Source organism: Artemia franciscana, chromosome 19, assembly GCF_032884065.1.
Source record: "Artemia franciscana chromosome 19, ASM3288406v1, whole genome shotgun sequence".
Taxonomy (NCBI): Eukaryota; Metazoa; Arthropoda; class Branchiopoda; order Anostraca; family Artemiidae; genus Artemia; species Artemia franciscana.
The window spans coordinates 30492690-30517919 of record NC_088881.1 but is presented as its reverse complement, the minus strand read 5'-3'; the positions used below and the strand labels follow the sequence as shown (position 1 = coordinate 30517919).

Sequence of the window (25230 nt, the reverse complement as noted above, 5' to 3'; positions counted from 1 at the left end):
ATCCACACATTACAATGGTAGCATCTTCCTGTGCTTATTCAGTTTCTATCTAATGAAATTCTACCCAGTTTTTTATAACTTTGGGTTGTGATGTTGTAATCCTATCAAACAAAATGCAAACTTTCATTTGGTGTTTTCTTTCCTCAGAATCATCTTCCCCCCCTCCCCGTCTTAAGGATCAGATTTACATTAGCCTATGTCACTAATCTATTCAAAAAGTAACTTGGTCTTATAAAGCAAAGCTTTAACTGAATGATTATATGGTCATTTTGGTTTGCTCAATAGAATAAAACCAGAAGAATGGTTTTTCTTATTATAATACACTAATCTTCCAAATTCTCAAGAAGATGGTAATTATAGTGATAAGCTTCAAATAACTTTTCATATTTCGTCTCTTTCATATTCAGCAAGCACTAGTGGCACTGATAAGGGCCCTAGAGAACCCACGGCACAGAAGAGACGACCCTCTGGAGGCCCAGTCCCTAGGAAAAATATTATCAATAATGATTTATGAAAACATAAACATAATAAATATTAAAGTAGCCTACCAAAGACACCAAAATGAAAATATTATTTAGTCTCCCTCTGGAGGCCCAGTCCCTAGGAAAAATATTATCGATAATGATTTATGAAAAAACAAACATAATAAATATTAAAGTAGCCTACCAAAGACACCAAAATGAAAATATTTTTTAGTCCCCCTCTGGAGGCCCAGTCCCTAGGAGAAATATTATCGATAATGATTTATGAAAAAAATAAACATAATAGCCTACCAAAGACACCAAAAAGAAAATATTATTTAGCCCCCCCCCCCAGCTCCATCATAGGTCTATTTATACACGAAAACCAGGATTTTGTGAGATTTTTCATTTTCTTTAAGATTTTTTTCATAGAGTAAAGTTTCTCCTTGTTGCCACAATGAATCGTGAAGAGAAACAAGTGGAACCATTTCCTGTTTCATAGGCAGCGCAATAGCACTGCCCAAGTACAGAGCAATGTGGCCACAAAATATATTTTTTGAAACCAGGGCTCTTGTATAAACTTCAAATAGGACTCATTCAATTGAAAATTGAAAGGCTAGTGCCCTTGAATAATCAAAAGTGATTGGAGGGTAACCAGACCCTGCCATGACCATCGTTTCCCTAAACAAATCCAATCAAAATTTTGAGGTAGCCATTTGTTCAGCATAGTTGAAAGGTCCGGAAATTATTTTTTGAGGATGACAACCCCCATAGCCCTCAGGAAAGCTCATTGGATTGATAATCAGAAGTTCTAGCAGCCTTTTTAAGAGTCAAAGTGATCAGAGGGCAGCTAACCCTCCACATCTTATTTTCCTGAATGCTTCTGATGGAAATTAGAGATAGCCATTTGTTCAAAAATAGTATAAAGATCACATACCAAGGCCTTTGGGGTTGACACGACCCCCCAGAGTACGGAGGGTTAAGGTTGTAAGTTATGTCCCAGGGGAAATAAGATTTTTGTAGAAGAGGCTGTCATGTGACCGTTAGAGAAGGATCATTTGATTGGGAATGTATAGTTCTAGTTCTCTTTCAAGAGTGAAACGTAATGGGGGACATCTATCCCCTCTCCCTGATATTCTCTTTTCCTCGAAGGCATTTCATCGAAATTGTGAGATAGATGATTTGGAACCAATAGTGCAAATAACAAAAATGGATGATTTTGGGGTTGACATAATCGCCCAAGGGAAAGGGTTGTATGTCATGCCCCAGGGCATATAAGACTTTTGTGGAACGGGTGGTCACATAAACTTTGGATCAGATAGGGCTCATTTTATTAGAAGTCGGAAGTTTTGTGCCCTTTTTAAGATTCAAAAGTGAATGTAGGGAAATAAGTCCCCCCAAGCTTATCATTCCCCAAAACATATGCAATGACAACTTTAAGAGAGCTATTTTGTTCAGCATTGTTGAAAGGTCCAGTGACTATGTCTTTGGGGATATCCCCCCCCCCCTGAGTCCTCAGGGCAAAGGCTGTAGGTTAGGTATTTTGTTCATTGTTTACATATAGTACATGTTATTGAGTATGTATATATGCAACTTTCTATCCAAGAAGATAAAGGGCATCCAGGTGAGCCTTTCATAGAATGTTGGGGGGGGGGGGGTATTGAACTAAATCATAACATTTTATGTGCATACACAATGTCAAAAGACCATATTTCCAGAATTGGTGTGGGTATTAAGTTGGAACTTTCAGGGAATGCTTAAAGTGGAAGATCATCTGATAAAAAAGCAATATGTGCACACTACTGTTAATACTGCTATCCATTCTAAATATATTGCTACTACTACTACTGCTACTTCAACTACTACTTCTTTTGCAACTCATTGTAATGGCTAAGAGCATTCAGATAAAAATTTCAAGAAGTATACGAATATACAGGTTATCATATCAGCAATATCATAGCAATGACTAATAGCATTAAGTTAAAACTTCCAGGACTTGATGAGAGGGATGTTCTACTGACCAAAGGTAATATATTAATACTACTGCTGCTACTAGTACTACCACTATTACTATTATTACTATTACCAGTAATAACAATACTACTACTGCGACTAGAATTACGACTATGCCTAAGGGTATGAATGTGAAATCTTCAAAAAAATTTGAGGAGGGAAGGTGAACTGAATCACAAAACGCTGTCTGTATGCAGGTCGTCAAATGGGTGTAAGAGCAATATCTTAGAAATAGTTTGGTGAATGAAGTTAAAACTAACAGGGCTTGTTGATGTAGAACTAACCAAAAGAAAGCATTTGCATCCTAATGCTTCTGCTCAGGCTACCACTACTGCTACTATTATTGCTAATTCTACTACTACTACTACTGCCACTAGAGCTAAGGCTACTATTAATTATACTGCTTTAATGCTACTACTACTAAAGGTATTAAGGCAAAAAATATAGGATATATTGAAACTGTATGGAACTAAATCAAAATGAACTATGTTCACACAGGTCATCAATAGAAAGTATCAGAAATACTAGCTGAATGAATTAAGTTGAGACTTTTAGCAGGTTTTGAAGGGGATTCTGAAGAAACCAAAGGTATGAAGAAACCAAAACTATGTGCATACTGCTACTAATGCTACTATAACTATTGTTACAATGCAAGCTACGGGTGTTAAGGTGAAGTTTTTAAGGAATACTTAGGCTCATGTTGAACTAAATCAAAACAAACTATGAGCATGTTGACTTTCAAAAATGTAACAAAGAATGGCTTACAGCGTTAAGTTAGACCTTTATGGGTAAGGTGTGCCAGATTTTATACTAGCCAGAAGGCACTGTGTATACTATTAATGCTACTACAACGGTTAATGTAACTAATGATGCTAAGGGTACTAAGGTGAAACTTTTAGGGAACGTTTAGGAGGAGTTTCAATTAAACAAAAATTATGTATGCATACAGGTCTTCAAAAGGGCATATAAGTAATATTATAAGCAGCGCCACTCTATAATAGCTATAATATTATTGAAACTTACGAAGGACCTAATTCGTTTCAAAATTAAAAGTTCTAGTGCCCTTTTAAAGAGTAAAAGAGATTGGAGGGCTAGCAGCCTTTATCTTTAAACGAAGTCCCTTCGTTTTCCAAACACACCAAGTCAAAATTTTGAAAAAGCAACTTTGTTCAGCGTAGTAGAACAGTCTAGCAACTATGACTCTAGGGATATTGGGCATGTCAATCCCACGCAATTATGCAATTGGCCCATTATGCTTTAAACTTAAATGTTGCATTAAAACTCAATCAAAAGGTATTGTGCATATGGCTGCCCATAAAACACCTCAGTAATATATAGAGACCAACTGGGGGTATTAAGATGAAACTTTTGGGGCTAATGCTACTACACTTCTACTTTTGCAATTTAAATACACAAAAAGGGTGTAAGTGTATTCAGGTTGTCAAATAGCGTAGATAGGATCTTTTGGAAATGGAATTGAGTTTTATTTTTTAGGTAAACCTGAGGAGGTATAAAATTAATTAAAAAGAAAAACTATTTATTTCAGCATTAAAAATTGTTGAAAAAGCTTCTCCAACATACAAATAGTAAGTCAAACAATGGATTCTTATAGAAAAAGACCAAAAAGATGTAAAATATTTTTTTTCCGTCAAAAAGGCTATGTCAAAAAAGATGAACAGAAATTACTTTAAGAAACTTTTCCCACAAAGCAAGTTTTTCAAAGAAAAGTAAAGAGCTCCATTATGCAAAAAATGAGCATAAACAAAGTCAAATGATCTTCCAAGAGCAAAATTATCACAAATCACTATCAATAAATAAATGAAACTCAAAACGAACAGAAATAAGAATAGATAGGCAAGTCAAACTCAAAACAAGCAAGAATTAACATGAGTAGGACTGATGACCATGCCTTTTCAAGACCAGAACATAGTTTGCACTGTGATGTATGTGAATCTTTCCCCTTGTGGTGTCTTTAAGTCCAATTCATGTGAGGAGTAACTCAGGACTGAAGAGAGGTAAAATATGAGAAGTGCAAAAATAACTGATCAAATGGTGGCCACTTTACTGTCTATTTTCATTGAATTATAGCTCTGAATTCTATGATATATCACCTCCTTTGTTCGTCCTAGAAAAATAAAATAAAGGCCAAACTCTTTAGAATTTTAATAAAGGTTCATATAAGTATATACTTAAAACTAAGTATATGAGTCAAAATACTCCTTCAAAGGTTGGAGTAATCATTTACAAGGAACAGATTTTTTGAAAACTATTTATAAAAGAAGGCAGATAATTATGTGTTGTTTTTTTTTTTTTTTTAGCTGGTATAGATGGGTCTCTGAATTCTCAGTTTGAATCATTGGAATGGCATCGGTTTTTTTTAAAGCATTTACTAATAAAATTTTGATGAAAAGTCAAAATTCACACAACTTGAGTTAATCACAGGAACAGCATGCAACTGCACTACGTCTTCAGAATTTCTCACCTTCTCAACATCGACCAGTCACAAAATATAGTTATGTTTTGTAAAGGGGTAGCATATATTTGTCCATAAAATTGTCTAAACTGCTATATATACTGCTGGGGATTTTGATATTTATTTTGATACATCCCATCAAATCATATTTCCACAATTAGTTGTCTGTAAATCAAAATTTTTACAGGACGATTCTCTTAATGCTAAATCTGAATTAAATTTCAAGTTTTATATTTCTGCTCAACAGACATATCGAAATTTAAACTTTGAATTGAAAATATGAAAATCTCAAGATTTAAAAAAAAAAAAAAATAATTAGAAATCTACCACAGCTTGAAACCCTGAGAATTGAAATCACCAATCTATACCTATCAAATACAAAAATAACAAACACATGATTATTGTTTTTTTAAGGAGCATTTTGACTCACATACTTAGTTTGAAGCACATACCTAGATGCATCTTTATTAGAGTTAATTTATTTTCTGACAATTTTGGTCTTTATTCAAATATTTTAGGAAGAATAGAAGAGGAAATACTAACAAAGGGCTCCAAACTGACAGGACTAGCCATTATAATATGGCATTCATATAGCCATATAGTCATATAGCCATTCATCAAAATATTGAGATAGACATCAACCATACAAAAAACAAAAAAAAATATGGCAGTTGTGGAAACACAAAAATAGACCTTTCTTATAAAATTGTGAATTCTGCAACTTAACCGAAATATATAGAACTTTACAAAGTGGAAAGATATGCTACGTTGTTATGAAAAGTAAAATTTAACTTATGAAAACTTTTACTTATGAAAAGTAAAAGTTGTTATGATTAGTAAATTTTTGAGATTTTGTCAGAGTTGACAATATTTATTAAAACACTATTTTTAAAAAGAAATAGTGATTAGTAAATGCTTTATTGCTTAAGCTTAAAACCCTTGTTTTAAACTTCTTTGCATTTCTATCTCTTCATTCAGTTTTTCTTGTTACACCCCCAAAAGAACTAGTATTTAATGTTTATTTATGTTTCATGAATATACAAGTTATATCTTTATCCTTATTTGCTACTCTTCATTACTATCATAGTTTTTAAGGGATGCCATAAAGATAAGGGGCATGCTAAATGGTTTGACGTATACAAATTGTCACAAAGAGTGCATGACCCCAAAAGATGGTTCAAGACTAATCTTTTTTTGACAATAAAAAGCTTAACTCACTTGCTAAAGCAGTCAGAAGTGCAAAGGCAAAAAATTATGCAGAAAATATTAAATATCATATTTTTTTTGGTAGATGGTGAACAGCTTTTATTTTATGGTGGGGTGTTTCTTATAAATTACTATTTTTTGTATCAGTATTCTTTTTTTACCATTTTAATTTGAATAGATCCATTAGAACTTTAACCCTCAACAGATTTTAGATTAAATTTACAACCATTTCTACTACCTACCTACAACACATGACTGTCCAGGTTCCTTTTAAATTGCAGGTATTTCTTTATTCATAAGTTTATCAAAGCAGCCTATTATGCACCCCCCTGCCCTAAAGAAAATCCTGGATCCATCTCTGTATCATTAAGAATTTGTGGTTTGACAAGTAAGAAGGGAGTAAGAATTGGTTGAAGTTTTCACATGAATGTATTAGAGTAAATGTTTTTGTCCAAAATGCCCTGTACCTTGATGAAGGGAAATAAAAAGAACAAGTTGGAGGTGATTTTAAATAAACTGGTAATTTTACGAAATGAGGTTATTTTGATTGAGGAAAATTTTATACATGGGCAGGATTTTTCTGAAGGGGGGCGTCTGAGCAGGGAATTAGCTGACACAGTAAATACTTATGCAACTAAAAGAAACTTTAGTTAAAAACCTAATTCGAAACTTGACTTTTCAACGAGTTTGCCATAATTGTTGAAAAATCAGATATGATTGAAAAATGGACTGAAGAGAGGTGGGGACAGAAATCAAATGAAATTTAAATATATTTACAGCTAAAATAAATGTAAGTTTTCAGGAAAGTTTGAAGAAAACACAATAAATTCATTCAGATTAGGCAGTTGATACTTTTAAATCAATGGAATATATAAAGATTAATGCTGAAATAGTTTTTTAGAAGCAAGGCCATATCCAGAGGTGGTCTAACTCCTCTGAAATTTTTGTCAGAGTTGTAAAAACACAACAAAAATGTGAATAGTCGGATTTTTTATGGGAGTTTTTCGTACCCCCCCCCCCTTGCAGATTGGGATAATATGTGGTACTTGTAAGCACCACAATGACTTTCAGAGCCTTGACTAAGCCCTAGACTTTATTTTCTTCTTTTGTGACAGAAGCAATTGTACTCCTTACAAAATCGCACATGCATGAATGGGTTAGAAAATTCATACACATGGGGTTCTCCTTTTATCTTTTGGTCCAGACTGATCTTCACAGTAAAAGGGAGTTTTTGTTAATTTTGAAGAAAATCTTACCATAGTTTTAGCATAAACTAGAGAGGGAAATTTCAATAGCAAGGACAGCTAACAAGCTAAGAACAAGGTAAAGCAAAAAATACTCCCCACAGAAAGAGTTCAGTTTTATTTGGTATATCTTTGCCTTAGTGCAACTTTGCAACCCTCATGGATTTTGACAAAACTATGACACTCCTATTGTACTATAAATCAAAGTTTAAAAAAAAGAAAAATTAAAAAAAAAGAAAAAAGAAAAAAAAAGAAAAAAAGTTAAAATTCTTGCAGCTCCTTAGCACCTTTTAAGAAGGGTTCTAACAATTTTTTTTTTTTTATTTATCCCTATAGATAAATACAACAAGAATTTGTGGTTTAGAAAAGAGCAAATTGCAGTTTCTGGAGCACACAACGGCATCAATTTAGGGGTAGTGGGGTGGGTATTGGCCTGCTGGATTTGAAATGTGCTTTTTTTTGTATTTTCATTGAAAAATGAAAAAAAAATTCTCCCTTCCTATATTTAAGTACCTAAAATCAAATATTTGCACAAGTACCTGAGTACCTAAAATAAAATATTTGCAGAACAAGAGATAACTAAAATACCAATGGCAAGTATCTAAAAACATTTTCCCATGTTTCAATTTGGGTTATACATTCCTGACTGTTTCATTCACTTAGACTAGCTTGATAAATTTACAAAGTAGATTAAAACCACTGGTTTTGCCTAGTGTTGTAATTATGGAATTTCAGTAGGCAATGTTCTAGCATTGCCTTTGGTAAAGGATAATAAGGTTACAACATATTCCATTTGTTTTGTTAAAGGGCATCCAGGTGAGCCTTTCATAGAATGTTGGGGGGGGGGGTTATTGAACTAAATCATAACATTTTATGTGCATACACAATGTCAAAAGACCATATTTCCAGAATTGGTGTGGGTATTAAGTTGGAACTTTCAGGGAATGCTTAAAGTGGAAGATCATCTGATAAAAAAGCAATATGTGCACACTACTGTTAATACTGCTATCCATTCTAAATATATTGCTACTACTACTACTGCTACTTCAACTACTACTTCTTTTGCAACTCATTGTAATGGCTAAGAGCATTCAGATAAAAATTTCAAGAAGTATACGAATATACAGGTTATCATATCAGCAATATCATAGCAATGACTAATAGCATTAAGTTAAAACTTCCAGGACTTGATGAGAGGGATGTTCTACTGACCAAAGGTAATATATTAATACTACTGCTGCTACTAGTACTACCACTATTACTATTATTACTATTACCAGTAATAACAATACTACTACTGCGACTAGAATTACGACTATGCCTAAGGGTATGAATGTGAAATCTTCAAAAAAATTTGAGGAGGGAAGGTGAACTGAATCACAAAACGCTGTCTGTATGCAGGTCGTCAAATGGGTGTAAGAGCAATATCTTAGAAATAGTTTGGTGAATGAAGTTAAAACTAACAGGGCTTGTTGATGTAGAACTAACCAAAAGAAAGCATTTGCATCCTAATGCTTCTGCTCAGGCTACCACTACTGCTACTATTATTGCTAATTCTACTACTACTACTACTGCCACTAGAGCTAAGGCTACTATTAATTATACTGCTTTAATGCTACTACTACTAAAGGTATTAAGGCAAAAAATATAGGATATATTGAAACTGTATGGAACTAAATCAAAATGAACTATGTTCACACAGGTCATCAATAGAAAGTATCAGAAATACTAGCTGAATGAATTAAGTTGAGACTTTTAGCAGGTTTTGAAGGGGATTCTGAAGAAACCAAAGGTATGAAGAAACCAAAACTATGTGCATACTGCTACTAATGCTACTATAACTATTGTTACAATGCAAGCTACGGGTGTTAAGGTGAAGTTTTTAAGGAATACTTAGGCTCATGTTGAACTAAATCAAAACAAACTATGAGCATGTTGACTTTCAAAAATGTAACAAAGAATGGCTTACAGCGTTAAGTTAGACCTTTATGGGTAAGGTGTGCTAGATTTTATACTAGCCAGAAGGCACTGTGTATACTATTAATGCTACAACAACGGTTAATGTAACTAATGATGCTAAGGGTACTAAGGTGAAACTTTTAGGGAACGTTTAGGAGGAGTTTCAATTAAACAAAAATTATGTATGCATACAGGTCTTCAAAAGGGCATATAAGTAATATTATAAGCAGCGCCACTCTATAATAGCTATAATATTATTGAAACTTACGAAGGACCTAATTCGTTTCAAAATTAAAAGTTCTAGTGCCCTTTTAAAGAGTAAAAGAGATTGGAGGGCAAGCAGCCTTTATCTTTAAACGAAGTCCCTTCGTTTTCCAAACACACCAAGTCAAAATTTTGAAAAAGCAACTTTGTTCAGCGTAGTAGAACAGTCTAGCAACTATGACTCTAGGGATATTGGGCATGTCAATCCCACACAATTATGCAATTGGCCCATTATGCTTTAAACTTAAATGTTGCATTAAAACTCAATCAAAAGGTATTGTGCATATGGCTGCCCATAAAACACCTCAGTAATATATAGAGACCAACTGGGGGTATTAAGATGAAACTTTTGGGGCTAATGCTACTACACTTCTACTTTTGCAATTTAAATACACAAAAAGGGTGTAAGTGTATTCAGGTTGTCAAATAGCGTAGATAGGATCTTTTGGAAATGGAATTAAGTTTTATTTTTTAGGTAAACCTGAGGAGGTATAAATTAATTAAAAAGAAAAACTATTTATTTCAGCATTAAAAATTGTTGAAAAAGCTTCTCCAACATACAAATAGTAAGTCAAACAATGGATTCTTATAGAAAAAGACCAAAAAGATGTAAAATATTTTTTTTCCGTCAAAAAGGCTATGTCAAAAAAGATGAACAGAAATTACTTTAAGAAGCTTTTCCCACAAAGCAAGTTTTTCAAAGAAAAGTAAAGAGCTCCATTATGCAAAAAATGAGCATAAACAAAGTCAAATGATCTTCCAAGAGCAAAATTATCACAAATCACTATCAATAAATAAATGAAACTCAAAACGAACAGAAATAACAATAGATAGGCAAGTCAAACTCTAAACAAGCAAGAATTAACACGAGTAGGACTGATGACCATGCCTTTTCAAGACCAGAACATAGTTTGCACTGTGATGTATGTGAATCTTTCCCCTTGTGGTGTCTTTAAGTCCAATTCATGTGAGGAGTAACTCAGGACTGAAGAGAGGTAAAATATGAGAAGTGCAAAAATAACTGATCAAATGGTGGCCACTTTACTGTCTATTTTCATTGAATTATAGCTCTGAATTCTATGATATATCACCTCCTTTGTTCGTCCTAGAAAAATAAAATAAAGGCCAAACTCTTTAGAATTTTAATAAAGGTTCATATAAGTATATACTTAAAACTAAGTATATGAGTCAAAATACTCCTTCAAAGGTTGGAGTAATCATTTACAAGGAACAGATTTTTTGAAAACTATTTATAAAAGAAGGCAGATAATTATGTGTTGTTTTTTTTTTTTTTTTTAGCTGGTATAGATGGGTCTCTGAATTCTCAGTTTGAATCAGTGGAATGGCATCGGTTTTTTTTAAAGCATTTACTAATAAAATTTTGATGAAAAGTCAAAATTCACACAACTTGAGTTAATCACAGGAACAGAATGCAACTGCACTACGTCTTCAGAATTTCTCACCTTCTCAACATCGACCAGTCACAAAATATAGTTATGTTTTGTAAAGGGGTAGCATATATTTGTCCATAAAATTGTCTAAACTGCTATATATACTGCTGGGGATTTTGATATTTATTTTGATACATCCCATCAAATCATATTTCCACAATTAGTTGTCTGTAAATCAAAATTTTTACAGGACGATTCTCTTACTTAATGCTAAATCTGAATTAAATTTCAAGTTTTATATTTCTGCTCAACAGACATATCGAAATTTAAACTTTGAATAGAAAATATGAAAATCTCAAGATTTAAAAAAAAAAAAAATAATTAGAAATCTACCACAGCTTGAAACCCTGAGAATTGAAATCACCAATCTATACCTATCAAATACAAAAATAACAAACACATGATTATTGTTTTTTTAAGGAGCATTTTGACTCACATACTTAGTTTGAAGCACATACCTAGATGCATCTTTATTAGAGTTAATTTATTTTCTGACAATTTTGGTCTTTATTCAAATATTTTAGGAAGAATAGAAGAGGAAATACTAACAAAGGGCTCCAAACTGACAGGACTAGCCATTATAATATGGCATTCATATAGCCATATAGTCATATAGCCATTCATCAAAATATTGAGATAGACATCAACCATACAAAAAACAAAAAAAAATATGGCAGTTGTGGAAACACAAAAATAGACCTTTCTTATAAAATTGTGAATTCTGCAACTTAACCGAAATATATAGAACTTTACAAAGTGGAAAGATATGCTACGTTGTTATGAAAAGTAAAATTTAACTTATGAAAACTTTTACTTATGAAAAGTAAAAGTTGTTATGATTAGTAAATTTTTGAGATTTTGTCAGAGTTGACAATATTTATTAAAACACTATTTTTAAAAAGAAATAGTGATTAGTAAATGCTTTATTGCTTAAGCTTAAAACCCTTGTTTTAAACTTCTTTGCATTTCTATCTCTTCATTCAGTTTTTCTTGTTACACCCCCAAAAGAACTAGTATTTAATGTTTATTTATGTTTCATGAATATACAAGTTATATCTTTATCCTTATTTGCTACTCTTCATTACTATCATAGTTTTTAAGGGATGCCATAAAGATAAGGGGCATGCTAAATGGTTTGACGTATACAAATTGTCACAAAGAGTGCATGACCCCAAAAGATGGTTCAAGACTAATCTTTTTTTGACAATAAAAAGCTTAACTCACTTGCTAAAGCAGTCAGAAGTGCAAAGGCAAAAAATTATGCAGAAAATATTAAATATCATATTTTTTTTGGTAGATGGTGAACAGCTTTTATTTTATGGTGGGGTGTTTCTTATAAATTACTATTTTTTGTATCAGTATTCTTTTTTTACCATTTTAATTTGAATAGATCCATTAGAACTTTAACCCTCAACAGATTTTAGATTAAATTTACAACCATTTCTACTACCTACCTACAACACATGACTGTCCAGGTTCCTTTTAAATTGCAGGTATTTCTTTATTCATAAGTTTATCAAAGCAGCCTATTATGCACCCCCCTGCCCTAAAGAAAATCCTGGATCCATCTCTGTATCATTAAGAATTTGTGGTTTGACAAGTAAGAAGGGAGTAAGAATTGGTTGAAGTTTTCACATGAATGTATTAGAGTAAATGTTTTTGTCCAAAATGCCCTGTACCTTGATGAAGGGAAATAAAAAGAACAAGTTGGAGGTGATTTTAAATAAACTGGTAATTTTACGAAATGAGGTTATTTTGATTGAGGAAAATTTTATACATGGGCAGGATTTTTCTGAAGGGGGGCGTCTGAGCAGGGAATTAGCTGACACAGTAAATACTTATGCAACTAAAAGAAACTTTAGTTAAAAACCTAATTCGAAACTTGACTTTTCAACGAGTTTGCCATAATTGTTGAAAAATCAGATATGATTGAAAAATGGACTGAAGAGAGGTGGGGACAGAAATCAAATGAAATTTAAATATATTTACAGCTAAAATAAATGTAAGTTTTCAGGAAAGTTTGAAGAAAACACAATAAATTCATTCAGATTAGGCAGTTGATACTTTTAAATCAATGGAATATATAAAGATTAATGCTGAAATAGTTTTTTAGAAGCAAGGCCATATCCAGAGGTGGTCTAACTCCTCTGAAATTTTTGTCAGAGTTGTAAAAACACAACAAAAATGTGAATAGTCGGATTTTTTATGGGAGTTTTTCGTACCCCCCCCCCCCTTGCAGATTGGGATAATATGTGGTACTTGTAAGCACGACAATGACTTTCAGAGCCTTGACTAAGCCCTAGACTTTATTTTCTTCTTTTGTGACAGAAGCAATTGTACTCCTTACAAAATCGCACATGCATGAATGGGTTAGAAAATTCATACACATGGGGTTCTCCTTTTATCTTTTGGTCCAGACTGATCTTCACAGTAAAAGGGAGTTTTTGTTAATTTTGAAGAAAATCTTACCATAGTTTTAGCATAAACTAGAGAGGGAAATTTCAATAGCAAGGACAGCTAACAAGCTAAGAACAAGGTAAAGCAAAAAATACTCCCCACAGAAAGAGTTCAGTTTTATTTGGTATATCTTTGCCTTAGTGCAACTTTGCAACCCTCATGGATTTTGACAAAACTATGACACTCCTATTGTACTATAAATCAAAGTTTAAAAAAAAGAAAAATTAAAAAAAAAGAAAAAAGAAAAAAAAAAGAAAAAAAGTTAAAATTCTTGCAGCTCCTTAGCACCTTTTAAGAAGGGTTCTAATTTTTTTTTTTTTTTATTTATCCCTATAGATAAATACAACAAGAATTTGTGGTTTAGAAAAGAGCAAATTGCAGTTTCTGGAGCACACAACGGCATCAATTTAGGGGTAGTGGGGTGGGTATTGGCCTGCTGGATTTGAAATGTGCTTTTTTTTGTATTTTCATTGAAAAATGAAAAAAAAATTCTCCCTTCCTATATTTAAGTACCTAAAATCAAATATTTGCACAAGTACCTGAGTACCTAAAATAAAATATTTGCAGAACAAGAGATAACTAAAATACCAATGGCAAGTATCTAAAAACATTTTCCCATGTTTCAATTTGGGTTATACATTCCTGACTGTTTCATTCACTTAGACTAGCTTGATAAATTTACAAAGTAGATTAAAACCACTGGTTTTGCCTAGTGTTGTAATTATGGAATTTCAGTAGGCAATGCTCTAGCATTGCCTTTGGTAAAGGATAATAAGGTTACAACATATTCCATTTGTTTTGTTAAAGGGCATCCAGGTGAGCCTTTCATAGAATGTTGGGGGGGGGGGGGTATTGAACTAAATCATAACATTTTATGTGCATACACAATGTCAAAAGACCATATTTCCAGAATTGGTGTGGGTATTAAGTTGGAACTTTCAGGGAATGCTTAAAGTGGAAGATCATCTGATAAAAAAGCAATATGTGCACACTACTGTTAATACTGCTATCCATTCTAAATATATTGCTACTACTACTACTGCTACTTCAACTACTACTTCTTTTGCAACTCATTGTAATGGCTAAGAGCATTCAGATAAAAATTTCAAGAAGTATACGAATATACAGGTTATCATATCAGCAATATCATAGCAATGACTAATAGCATTAAGTTAAAACTTCCAGGACTTGATGAGAGGGATGTTCTACTGACCAAAGGTAATATATTAATACTACTGCTGCTACTAGTACTACCACTATTACTATTATTACTATTACCAGTAATAACAATACTACTACTGCGACTAGAATTACGACTATGCCTAAGGGTATGAATGTGAAATCTTCAAAAAAATTTGAGGAGGGAAGGTGAACTGAATCACAAAACGCTGTCTGTATGCAGGTCGTCAAATGGGTGTAAGAGCAATATCTTAGAAATAGTTTGGTGAATGAAGTTAAAACTAACAGGGCTTGTTGATGTAGAACTAACCAAAAGAAAGCATTTGCATCCTAATGCTTCTGCTCAGGCTACCACTACTGCTACTATTATTGCTAATTCTACTACTACTACTACTGCCACTAGAGCTAAGGCTACTATTAATTATACTGCTTTAATGCTACTACTACTAAAGGTATTAAGGCAAAAAATATAGGATATATTGAAACTGTATGGAACTAAATCAAAATGAACTATGTTCACACAGGTCATCAATAGAAAGTATCAGAAATACTAGCTGAATGAATTAAATTGAGACTTTTAGCAGGTTTTGAAGGGGATTCTGAAGAAACCAAAGGTATGAAGAAACCAAAACTATGTGCATACTGCTACTAATGCTACTATAACTATTGTTACAATGCAAGCTACGGGTGTTAAGGTGAAGTTTTTAAGGAATACTTAGGCTCATGTTGAACTAAATCAAAACAAACTAATGTAACAAAGAATGGCTTACAGCGTTAAGTTAGACCTTTATGGGTAAGGTGTGCCAGATTTTATACTAGCCAGAAGGCACTGTGTATACTATTAATGCTACTACAACGGTTAATGTAACTAATGATGCTAAGGGTACTAAGGTGAAACTTTTAGGGAACGTTTAGGAGGAGTTTCAATTAAACAAAAATTATGTATGCATACAGGTCTTCAAAAGGGCATATAAGTAATATTATAAGCAGCGCCACTCTATAATAGCTATAATATTATTGAAACTTACGAAGGACCTAATTCGTTTCAAAATTAAAAGTTCTAGTGCCCTTTTAAAGAGTAAAAGAGATTGGAGGGCAAGCAGCCTTTATCTTTAAACGAAGTCCCTTCATTTTCCAAACACACCAAGTCAAAATTTTGAAAAAGCAACTTTGTTCAGCGTAGTAGAACAGTCTAGCAACTATGACTCTAGGGATATTGGGCATGTCAATCCCACACAATTATGCAATTGGCCCATTATGCTTTAAACTTAAATGTTGCATTAAAACTCAATCAAAAGGTATTGTGCATATGGCTGCCCATAAAACACCTCAGTAATATATAGAGACCAACTGGGGGTATTAAGATGAAACTTTTGGGGCTAATGCTACTACACTTCTACTTTTGCAATTTAAATACACAAAAAGGGTGTAAGTGTATTCAGGTTGTCAAATAGCGTAGATAGGATCTTTTGGAAATGGAATTAAGTTTTATTTTTTAGGTAAACCTGAGGAGGTATAAATTAATTAAAAAGAAAAACTATTTATTTCAGCATTAAAAATTGTTGAAAAAGCTTCTCCAACATACAAATAGTAAGTCAAACAATGGATTCTTATAGAAAAAGACCAAAAAGATGTAAAATATTTTTTTTCCGTCAAAAAGGCTATGTCAAAAAAGATGAACAGAAATTACTTTAAGAAGCTTTTCCCACAAAGCAAGTTTTTCAAAGAAAAGTAAAGAGCTCCATTATGCAAAAAATGAGCATAAACAAAGTCAAATGATCTTCCAAGAGCAAAATTATCACAAATCACTATCAATAAATAAATGAAACTCAAAACGAACAGAAATAACAATAGATAGGCAAGTCAAACTCAAAACAAGCAAGAATTAACACGAGTAGGACTGATGACCATGCCTTTTCAAGACCAGAACATAGTTTGCACTGTGATGTATGTGAATCTTTCCCCTTGTGGTGTCTTTAAGTCCAATTCATGTGAGGAGTAACTCAGGACTGAAGAGAGGTAAAATATGAGAAGTGCAAAAATAACTGATCAAATGGTGGCCACTTTACTGTCTATTTTCATTGAATTATAGCTCTGAATTCTATGATATATCACCTCCTTTGTTCGTCCTAGAAAAATAAAATAAAGGCCAAACTCTTTAGAATTTTAATAAAGGTTCATATAAGTATATACTTAAAACTAAGTATATGTGTCAAAATACTCCTTCAAAGGTTGGAGTAATCATTTACAAGGAACAGATTTTTTGAAAACTATTTATAAAAGAAGGCAGATAATTATGTGTTGTTGTTTTTTTTTTTTTTTAGCTGGTATAGATGGGTCTCTGAATTCTCAGTTTGAATCAGTGGAATGGCATCGGTTTTTTTTAAAGCATTTACTAATAAAATTTTGATGAAAAGTCAAAATTCACACAACTTGAGTTAATCACAGGAACAGAATGCAACTGCACTACGTCTTCAGAATTTCTCACCTTCTCAACATCGACCAGTCACAAAATATAGTTATGTTTTGTAAAGGGGTAGCATATATTTGTCCATAAAATTGTCTAAACTGCTATATATACTGCTGGGGATTTTGATATTTATTTTGATACATCCCATCAAATCATATTTCCACAATTAGTTGTCTGTAAATCAAAATTTTTACAGGACGATTCTCTTACTTAATGCTAAATCTGAATTAAATTTCAAGTTTTATATTTCTGCTCAACAGACATATCGAAATTTAAACTTTGAATTGAAAATATGAAAATCTCAAGATTTAAAAAAAAAAAATAATTAGAAATCTACCACAGCTTGAAACCCTGAGAATTGAAATCACCAATCTATACCTATCAAATACAAAAATAACAAACACATGATTATTGTTTTTTTAAGGAGCATTTTGACTCACATACTTAGTTTGAAGCACATACCTAGATGCATCTTTATTAGAGTTAATTTATTTTCTGACAATTTTGGTCTTTATTCAAATATTTTAGGAAGAATAGAAGAGGAAATACTAACAAAGGGCTCCAAACTGACAGGACTAGCCATTATAATATGGCATTCATATAGCCATATAGTCATATAGCCATTCATCAAAATATTGAGATAGACATCAACCATGCAAAAAACAAAAAAAAATATGGCAGTTGTGGAAACACAAAAATAGACCTTTCTTATAAAATTGTGAATTCTGCAACTTAACCGAAATATATAGAACTTTACAAAGTGGAAAGATATGCTACGTTGTTATGAAAAGTAAAATTTAACTTATGAAAACTTTTACTTATGAAAAGTAAAAGTTGTTATGATTAGTAAATTTTTGAGATTTTGTCAGAGTTGACAATATTTATTAAAACACTATTTTTAAAAAGAAATAGTGATTAGTAAATGCTTTATTGCTTAAGCTTAAAACCCTTGTTTTAAACTTCTTTGCATTTCTATCTCTTCATTCAGTTTTTCTTGTTACACCCCCAAAAGAACTAGTATTTAATGTTTATTTATGTTTCATGAATATACAAGTTATATCTTTATCCTTATTTGCTACTCTTCATTACTATCATAGTTTTTAAGGGATGCCATAAAGATAAGGGGCATGCTAAATGGTTTGACGTATACAAATTGTCACAAAGAGTGCATGACCCCAAAAGATGGTTCAAGACTAATCTTTTTTTGACAATAAAAAGCTTAACTCACTTGCTAAAGCAGTCAGAAGTGCAAAGGCAAAAAATTATGCAGAAAATATTAAATATCATATTTTTTTTGGTAGATGGTGAACAGCTTTTATTTTATGGTGGGGTGTTTCTTATAAATTACTATTTTTTGTATCAGTATTCTTTTTTTTACCATTTTAATTTGAATAGATCCATTAGAACTTTAACCCTCAACAGATTTTAGATTAAATTTACAACCATTTCTACTACCTACCTACAACACATGACTGTCCAGGTTCCTTTTAAATTGCAGGTATTTCTTTATTCATAAGTTTATCAAAGCAGCCTATTATGCACCCCCCTGCCCTAAAGAAAATCCTGGATCCATCTCTGTATCATTAAGAATTTGTGGTTTGACAAGTAAGAAGGGAGTAAGAATTGGTTGAAGTTTTCACATGAATGTATTAGAGTAAATGTTTTTGTCCAAAATGCCCTGTACCTTGATGAAGGGAAATAAAAAGAACAAGTTGGAGGTGATTTTAAATAAACTGGTAATTTTACGAAATGAGGTTATTTTGATTGAGGAAAATTTTATACATGGGCAGGATTTTTCTGAAGGGGGGCGTCTGAGCAGGGAATTAGCTGACACAGTAAATACTTATGCAACTAAAAGAAACTTTAGTTAAAAACCTAATTCGAAACTTGACTTTTCAACGAGTTTGCCATAATTGTTGAAAAATCAGATATGATTGAAAAATGGACTGAAGAGAGGTGGGGACAGAAATCAAATGAAATTTAAATATATTTACAGCTAAAATAAATGTAAGTTTTCAGGAAAGTTTGAAGAAAACACAATAAATTCATTCAGATTAGGCAGTTGATACTTTTAAATCAATGGAATATATAAAGATTAATGCTGAAATAGTTTTTTAGAAGCAAGGCCATATCCAGAGGTGGTCTAACTCCTCTGAAATTTTTGTCAGAGTTGTAAAAACACAACAAAAATGTGAATAGTCGGATTTTTTATGGGAGTTTTTCGTACCCCCCCCCCTTGCAGATTGGGATAATATGTGGTACTTGTAAGCACCACAATGACTTTCAGAGCCTTGACTAAGCCCTAGACTTTATTTTCTTCTTTTGTGACAGAAGCAATTGTACTCCTTACAAAATCGCACATGCATGAATGGGTTAGAAAATTCATACACATGGGGTTCTCCTTTTATCTTTTGGTCCAGACTGATCTTCACAGTAAAAGGGAGTTTTTGTTAATTTTGAAGAAAATCTTACCATAGTTTTAGCATAAACTAGAGAGGGAAATTTCAATGGCAAGGACAGCTAACAAGCTAAGAACAAGGTAAAGCAAAAAATACTCCCCACAGAAAGAGTTCAGTTTTATTTGGTATATCTTTGCCTTAGTGCAACTTTGCAACCCTCATGGATTTTGACAAAACTATGACACTCCTATTGTACTATAAATCAAAGTTTAAAAAAAAGAAAAATTAAAAAAAAAGAAAAAAGAAAAAAAAAAGAAAAAAAGTTAAAATTCTTGCAGCTCCTTAGCACCTTTTAAGAAGGGTTCTAAATTTTTTTTTTTTTTTATTTATCCCTATAGATAAATACAACAAGAATTTGTGGTTTAGAAAAGAACAAATTGCAGTTTCTGGAGCACACAATGGCATCAATTTAGGGGTAGTGGGGTGGGTATTGGCCTGCTGGATTTGAAATGTGCTTTTTTTTGTATTTTCATTGAAAAATGAAAAAAAAATTCTCCCTTCCTATATTTAAGTACCTAAAATCAAATATTTGCACAAGTACCTGAGTACCTAAAATAAAATATTTGCAGAACAAGAGATAACTAAAATACCAATGGCAAGTATCTAAAAACATTTTCCCATGTTTCAATTTGGGTTATACATTCCTGACTGTTTCATTCACTTAGACTAGCTTGATAAATTTACAAAGTAGATTAAAACCACTGGTTTTGCCTAGTGTTGTAATTATGGAATTTCAGTAGGCAATGCTCTAGCATTGCCTTTGGTAAAGGATAATAAGGTTACAACATATTCCATTTGTTTTGTTTTTCTTAGAGGCACTACATATGTAAGGGATGGTTGTAAAACTTTGAGGGGCTCATTTGATCTGAGATTGGATGTTCTAGTGTCATTTACAAGAATCAAAAGTAATTAGAGGGCAACCATCCCTCCACGCACCCTTTTCCTCCAAATGCATAAAAAAAAATTAGATAGCCAATTTTGTTTAAAATAGTCAAAAAACAAATAAAAAAGCCTTTGGGGTTGAGTAAACTCCCCTCAGCCCCCAGGGCAGGGGTTGTAAGTTTTGCAAGTTGCCCATTGTTAACTTGTGGGTTTATGGAAGGGCTGGTTATTTAAACTTCGAATAGGGCTCACTTGGTTGAAAATCAAAAATTTTAGTGCCCTGTTTAAGAGTCAAAAGTGATTAATGGGCAAGAAGCCCCACCCTAATGCCCTTATTTCCCCAAAATATATCCAATAAAAATTTTGAGATAGCCATTCTGTTCAAAATAGGCAAAAAGTCAAATAACTCAAGCCAAGTGGTCAAGACAGCAAAACAGATAATAACAAAAGCTTCACAAAGTTGAACAGATGTGTTCATTGCAATATTGGAGTAATCCAGTTAAGAAACAATCCAGTTAAGGGAGCATATTCACCAGTTGAGCTCCTTACAAGCAGAAAAACATGGTTGATGACCCCAGTGTTGTCATAACAAATGCAGCTGAAAATAATCACAAAGGATATTTATCAGCAGAAAGTTGAGGCAGCCAGAGCACTAATACTTGGTATGTCTGGGAGACAGCAGCAGGAGCCACCTACATCCCAGGTTAGAACCAACCACAATCATGTCAGCACAAACGCCAATATATTCATTGAAGGTCAGCTATTTCAACCAGTACACAGAACATGACATATACACAAATGGAACAGAAATGGTGATGGTGTAATGTCTGTCCTAGTGCTGGAATGCATAGATAGATAGATACATGTTTATTTACGACAAGAATTATACCATTTAAACAAACAGACAAATGCCTAATGGCATACTTAAGCGCGTGGTATATCACCCAAAAGAAAAAAAAACCCTAACAAAAGAAAAAACCGTCATTATTTTGGCTTAAACTAATTTGCACAGTAGCAATGAGGCCGGACTACCAAATATTATGAGGAAGAAGAAAGGGAAATATTGAGTCAACACAGTGAGCTCTCTCCTTACCCAGGAATAGCCCCTGTAACAACAGCACAAGTACCACCACCTGATAGAAGAATCCAAAGTAAATATATGACTTTATATTATTGACTTACCAATAAAGTGAATATACCATCTGACACCTTTTTTATGCTCTTTATGAATATAATAATTGCTTCTATTGCAAATTCAAATTTAAGCACTTTTTGACCTTGACTTAATGCTCCTGCTGAAATGCTTCTGGCGTCAAGAGTGATGCTACATGGTGCCTCCATTTGGACCAGTCTCTTGCAAGGATGTGGACATTCTCCTGAATATTTGCCATGACTAAGAAGGCACCTGTCGTGTCCTTCCATCTGGTTGGGGGGCGACCTCTTGGGCGTTTCCCGCCATGCAGCACGGGATCAAAGTCAAAAATCGTTCGTGAGGGAGTGTCGGGGGGCATGCGAAGGAGATGTCCATACCAGCGCAGTGTTCGTTGGGCGAGTTGGACTGAGAGGGGCGTTTGACCAGTTAACGCCAGGAGGTTCTTGTTGCTAACAAAATCGTGCCAACATAGTCCTTCAATGCAGCGAAGGTGTTTTGTTTGAGCTATATTTATGGTGCAAAGCACAGACTGAGTGGCTGGCTAAGTTTTGGCTCTGTAAAGAAGCACGGATCCCACCGAAGCATTGTACATGCGCATCTTGGTCCTACGGCTGATAGAAGGTTTCCTCCAAAGGGCGCTTAGTCTTCCCACTACTGCTGAGGCTTTGGCAATTCGGTGCATTAGATCTTTAAGGATTGATCCGTAATTTGAGAGGATAGAGCCAAGGTATGTAAATTCCTCAACAATCTCAGCTGGTTTGTCACCGACCATTAGGACTGGCGGGGGACGCGGCGAATTACGGGGTTCAACAAACATCACTTTTGTCTTCTGCCAATTAATTGACAGCCCTATCTTTAAGGCTTCATCAGCAAGAACTTGTAGGGCTTCTGTGAGCTTCGATGGTGAATCGGAGACAAGAGCAACATCATCAGCATAGTCAGCGTCTGAAAGTACTCTGTCACCATAATGCAGCCCAAACTGGAGGCGGTTTATGGTCTGAGTCATAATGTAGTGAATGACACAATTAAATAGTTTTGGGGCAGCAGCACAACCCTGACAGACTCCAGTATTGATTTCAAAAGATGAGCTGCATCTGCCATTGACTTGCATGCAGCTCTCAGTCCCTTTGTGGAGCCTCTCGAAAAGGTTGCAGTACTTTGCTGGTATTCCCATTGTTTTCAATATGAGCCAGAGTGATTGCTGGTCGACAGAATCGAAAGCAGCCTTGAAATCCACAAAGGCAACATATGCTTTTTGTTGAAATTCTCGAGTCTTTTCTATCAGCTGCTGCATTGTGAATATTTGCTCCATGGTGGACCTTCCTGGCATGAAGCCAGCCTGTTGGATTCTTTGTTGGCTTCTGAGGAAAGTGGTACAGCGGTCCAGGAGGGTCATAACAAAGAGCTTCCCGGGCATAGAAAGGAGTGTGATGCCACGATAGTTAGAGCAGATTCTGCGACTGCCTTTCCGTTTCCAGAGAGGCGGAATGAATTCCCGCTCGCCAGTCTTTTGGAATCCATTCTGTACGAAATACTATGGAAAACAGTACTTGGAGCAAGAGAAGGGTCGCTGCCCCACCATATTTCAGCAGTTCTGCAGGGATACCACAGACTCCTGGTCACTTTTCTGGGCTTTCAGGCGTAGTCTAAGGTTAGAAACGACAAGCCTGTGGTTGGTGTTTCCCAATTCTGCACTTCTGTAAGTTCAGCAATTAGTTATAGAGGAACGCCAGTGTCAGGACACGATTATGTAGTCTAACATCTTTCTTGTTCATCCATCATTGCTATACCAGGTATATTTGTGAACTTCTTTCCTTTGAAAAAGGGTGTTGGTGATCACGAGATTGTGCATGTTGCACAGCTGAAGGAGCCTTAGCCTATTGTTGTTCAAGCAGTTGGGTGTTGTAGGTCCTAGAACACTGTTCCACACACCATCTGTATCTCTGACAGTGCTGTTGAAGTCTCCAAGAAGGATTAAAACATCATGAGGGGATACTTTTGCTAGGATGCTAGACAGCTGGGTGTAAAAACGATCTTTCACCTCATCTGAGGCTTGGTTTGTTGGGGCGTAGCAGACAATGATGGTCCATTTTCCATGTTTGTGCTGGATTTGTGCTGTTAGTATCCTGTCTGAAATTTGCTCGTAAGAAAGGAGGCACCTCCTGGTCCAAGAGTCTAGCACAAGTGCGACTCCATTAGTTTTGGTTCTCTGGTCACCTGGCCAGATTAGGTGATAGCCTTCACTGATGTTTTCAGAGTCATTTCCTATAAGGCGAGCTTCAGTTATGCCTGCTACAGTCACGCCAAAACGCTTGAGTTCTAGCGCAAGCATTGACTTTGCTCCAGGGAAGTTAAGGGTCAGAACTAAGCATCAGCACTGTTTCTGTTTTTGAGAAAAACAGAAACAGAAAAAAACAGTTAGAAAAAAAACAGAACAGAAACAGAAACAGGTCAAACAAAAACAGGTGACCTGTTTCTGTAATCTGTTCTGTTTTTCGAAAAAACAGAAAACAGCTGTTTAAAAATAAAAAACAGCTGTTTTAACAGCTGTTTTTCCTTACTTCTTCTATTTCTAATAGGAAAGAAAACATCTTCTTGTTAAATCCTTTTAGTCACGTACAAAAGATGAGCAACTTCGTGCAATTCAACACACTAGCGTATTTTTAGGGGGGGGGGGCGAAATTTGTCATAAAATGTGTCCAATCGGGTGATACCAACACTATATTCCTTTCAAGCTTAAATGTCATTTATAATTGACAATTTACCCTAGTTGCTCTTAGACCATTGCTTTAGCGGTAAACCATTGCTCAAAGCATATACCAACACTATATTCACCGCTTAAAGCACGGATGCTTTCAAGCCGAGGCTACTTAGACTGCTGCTTGCTAATATATACCAGACAGACACAGAGTCATCCCATCTAGCTTATGTCCACCACTTAAGTTAGAGGCTATTTAGACCGTCGCTATAGCGGTAACCCATTGCTCTAAGCAAATACCAACGCTCTATAATGCTCTATGGTTAGACCATTGCTCAAGTGGTAATAACCCTCCGCTACACACCTATCAAGGTGCCTAGGTTCACCGCTTAAAGTACGGATGCCTTCAAGCCGTGGCTTGTTGGGCCGCTGTTCTAGCGGTAACCCATTGCTCTAAGTAAATACCAACGCTATATTCCTCTTTTATATGGGATTTCATTGAGCCCATGTTTGCTGCTTAAAGCACGAATCCTTAAAGCCGTCAATGGTTAGACCGTTGCTCAAGCGGTAATAGCCATCTGCTACACATATACCAACAGTAGAGACATTGTCATATGGGGTTCCCATCTAGCCCATGTCCACTGTATAGCATTCAAGCTTCTCTCTCTTTCTCTATCTCTCTCTTTCGCTCAGATTTACCCCGGCGTGAATTAGCATGAGAGGTTGACTCTAGTTGAGCATTGTGGAGTGACATGCATGAGAGGAAAATTTTCAAGTAGTCAACCCGTAGTCAACCCGCTTGTGTTCCGCAAGGAGAACCTCCAACAGGTTGACTCTATTTCGGCATTGTCAAGGGACATA

The 25230-nt window shown here is 34.4% G+C and overlaps 2 protein-coding genes across 3 annotated transcripts in view; both read right to left on the bottom strand.

Annotated features, from left to right (window-relative positions):
* The window catches only part of LOC136039545 (uncharacterized), a 55906-nt gene that overhangs the window by 26761 nt on the left and 3915 nt on the right, over positions 1-25230 (bottom strand). The window lies entirely within an intron of this gene.
* LOC136039122 (craniofacial development protein 2-like) lies at positions 23443-24003 on the bottom strand. The gene has a single exon (XM_065722606.1). The coding sequence runs from the start codon at positions 24001-24003 to the stop codon at positions 23443-23445; it is 561 nt and encodes a 186-aa protein (XP_065578678.1).